The sequence below is a fragment of the Sitodiplosis mosellana genome, unplaced genomic scaffold (genome assembly GCF_009176505.1).
Source record: "Sitodiplosis mosellana isolate CC-2019 unplaced genomic scaffold, AAFC_SMos_1.0 Smas_scaffold_8, whole genome shotgun sequence".
Taxonomy (NCBI): domain Eukaryota; kingdom Metazoa; phylum Arthropoda; class Insecta; order Diptera; family Cecidomyiidae; genus Sitodiplosis; species Sitodiplosis mosellana.
In genome coordinates, this window is record NW_022595250.1 from 1 (window position 1) to 1,807 (window position 1,807).

The following is a 1,807-nucleotide window of genomic DNA, read 5'->3' on the forward strand; positions in this document are numbered from 1 at the left end:
TTGATTATTGAACCTTATCCAAGAATGGACTTTTTTAATGTTTTTTTTCCGACATTTAGAATAATTTTTCAATCATTCATTTACCTTCCTTATTGTCTTTTACAAACACACTTGGTTCAGCCTTTTCCATGACAGACCACATCTTTTGATAGGTGGAGTAATTTGAGTTCTGAAAATACCAAATACCAAATAGCGATTAAAAAAAAAACGTTCGTTCTCAAAATCAAATCGATGTTAATTAGGCACCTTGAAAAAAGCTTCCGTGCTGCCACCAGCTTGTAGCCTACAATTATGAATTATTAAGACAAAATAGTTACGAGAAATTAGGTCATTGTTGACTGGTATTTTTCTTTTGAATGCGATAGAAAGATGCTTGACTTACCCATATCGTATTTGATTTTGAGATGCCAAATCATCGACACTGCCAATACTTTCTTCCATTTGAATTTTGGTTAAGAAGGCAGCCAAATTAGCGGTATAAGAAGAAATGACAATGAGAGCGAAGAACCACCAGACAGCAGCAGCCATACGGGTCGGTATACCTCTGAAGATCGTACAAATAAAAATGTAAGCCACATTCATTAGGTAGAGCCATTGTGTCAAAAATATATTACTTGGGCAGAATATCACATCCTTGCTGCATAATAGAGCCTACCGTCAACCAAATACAGTTGTGCATGTTCCAAATATTTTCCAATTCTTCGGGATCTTCATCACAGGGATGTGGATTTTCCCAGTCATTCGCAGTCATTCTAGAAAATAATTGGAATTTCTTCATACAGAGAAAGTTGCGTAATTTCTTTTTCTGGTGATAAAATGAGGTGAAATATAGTTTACTTAGCCAGCAAGAATTCAGTGATTGAAATACATAAAAAAGCCGTAGCCACGTGAACCCAAACGTGCCTTGACAGTGGATCCATGAAAGAAAACAAACCAGCCTTCTCTTTGTGTGGTTTAGCATACAAAATACTGATTCCTGTTTCATCAAACACAAAAATACGACGAAAAATAGTTTTAGACGTAGGCCTTAACCGATCTACAATTTTAACGGTTTATATTGATCACCTAAAGTCATGAATGGGGTAGAAAAATCCATTACAGTTTTGCGTGAATGCGTCACAGTAATATCGCCAATGGCTAAGTCAGCTCTCTGAAATAGAAAAACAAATCAATTTCAAGTTCAAAATTAAATATTGGTCCAAGTTTTCGTATTGAAGTATTTTGCTTGCCTTATTGACAATTTCTCCAATAATCCCCGACCATTGACCAGTGGTTGGATCTTCTTTACCGTTTTCCATGTCGACAACTTTGATCTCATAGCTAAATCCACATTTGACAGCGATTGCTTTTATGAGCTCCGTTGCAAAACCTTCGTACAAATCATTGTCAGTCATATTTTGGCCAATGACAACATCGATCCTATAAAATGAATTCAAATATAAATGACACAAAGAAAACCGCAGAAAACCCAAAATGACAAAGTACTTTTTTCGTAGAAATGGCATTCCCTCGCGCAAGATCACTTTAAATACTTTCAACTTCATGGATATTGTGGTTTGCTCCTCGACATTGGTAAAGTTGCGCAGCAATGTGATGCCATATTTTGTGTCATAAAGAGCAATTTTTCGATAAGTATCGCCGGTATCGTTGTTACGTTGTAATTCAAGCACTTCAATGTAAAACATATCACGTAATCCGTCTGCATCGAATCGGATCTCTTCAGTCAGACCCGGAACAGTATTCTGAAAATGAGAAAAAAACGGATTAAGTTTCCATAATCAAGAATCAAAGGAATAGTTACTTGATC

General features: G+C 36.1%; 1 protein-coding gene across 1 annotated transcript; it reads right to left on the bottom strand.

The window, feature by feature from the left end:
* Positions 1 to 84: 84 nt before the first annotated feature.
* On the bottom strand, positions 85 to 1,761 carry LOC129567208 (glutamate receptor ionotropic, kainate 2-like; the record flags this gene model as incomplete). Its single annotated transcript, XM_055443860.1, has 8 exons — positions 1,486 to 1,761; positions 1,230 to 1,419; positions 1,066 to 1,150; positions 838 to 976; positions 615 to 752; positions 383 to 544; positions 247 to 283; positions 85 to 169 (listed from the first exon to the last, which is right to left on the bottom strand). Coding segments are annotated over exons 1-8 (1,036 nt in total), but the record flags the coding sequence as incomplete, so codon positions are not given.
* Positions 1,762 to 1,807: the final 46 nt, after the last annotated feature.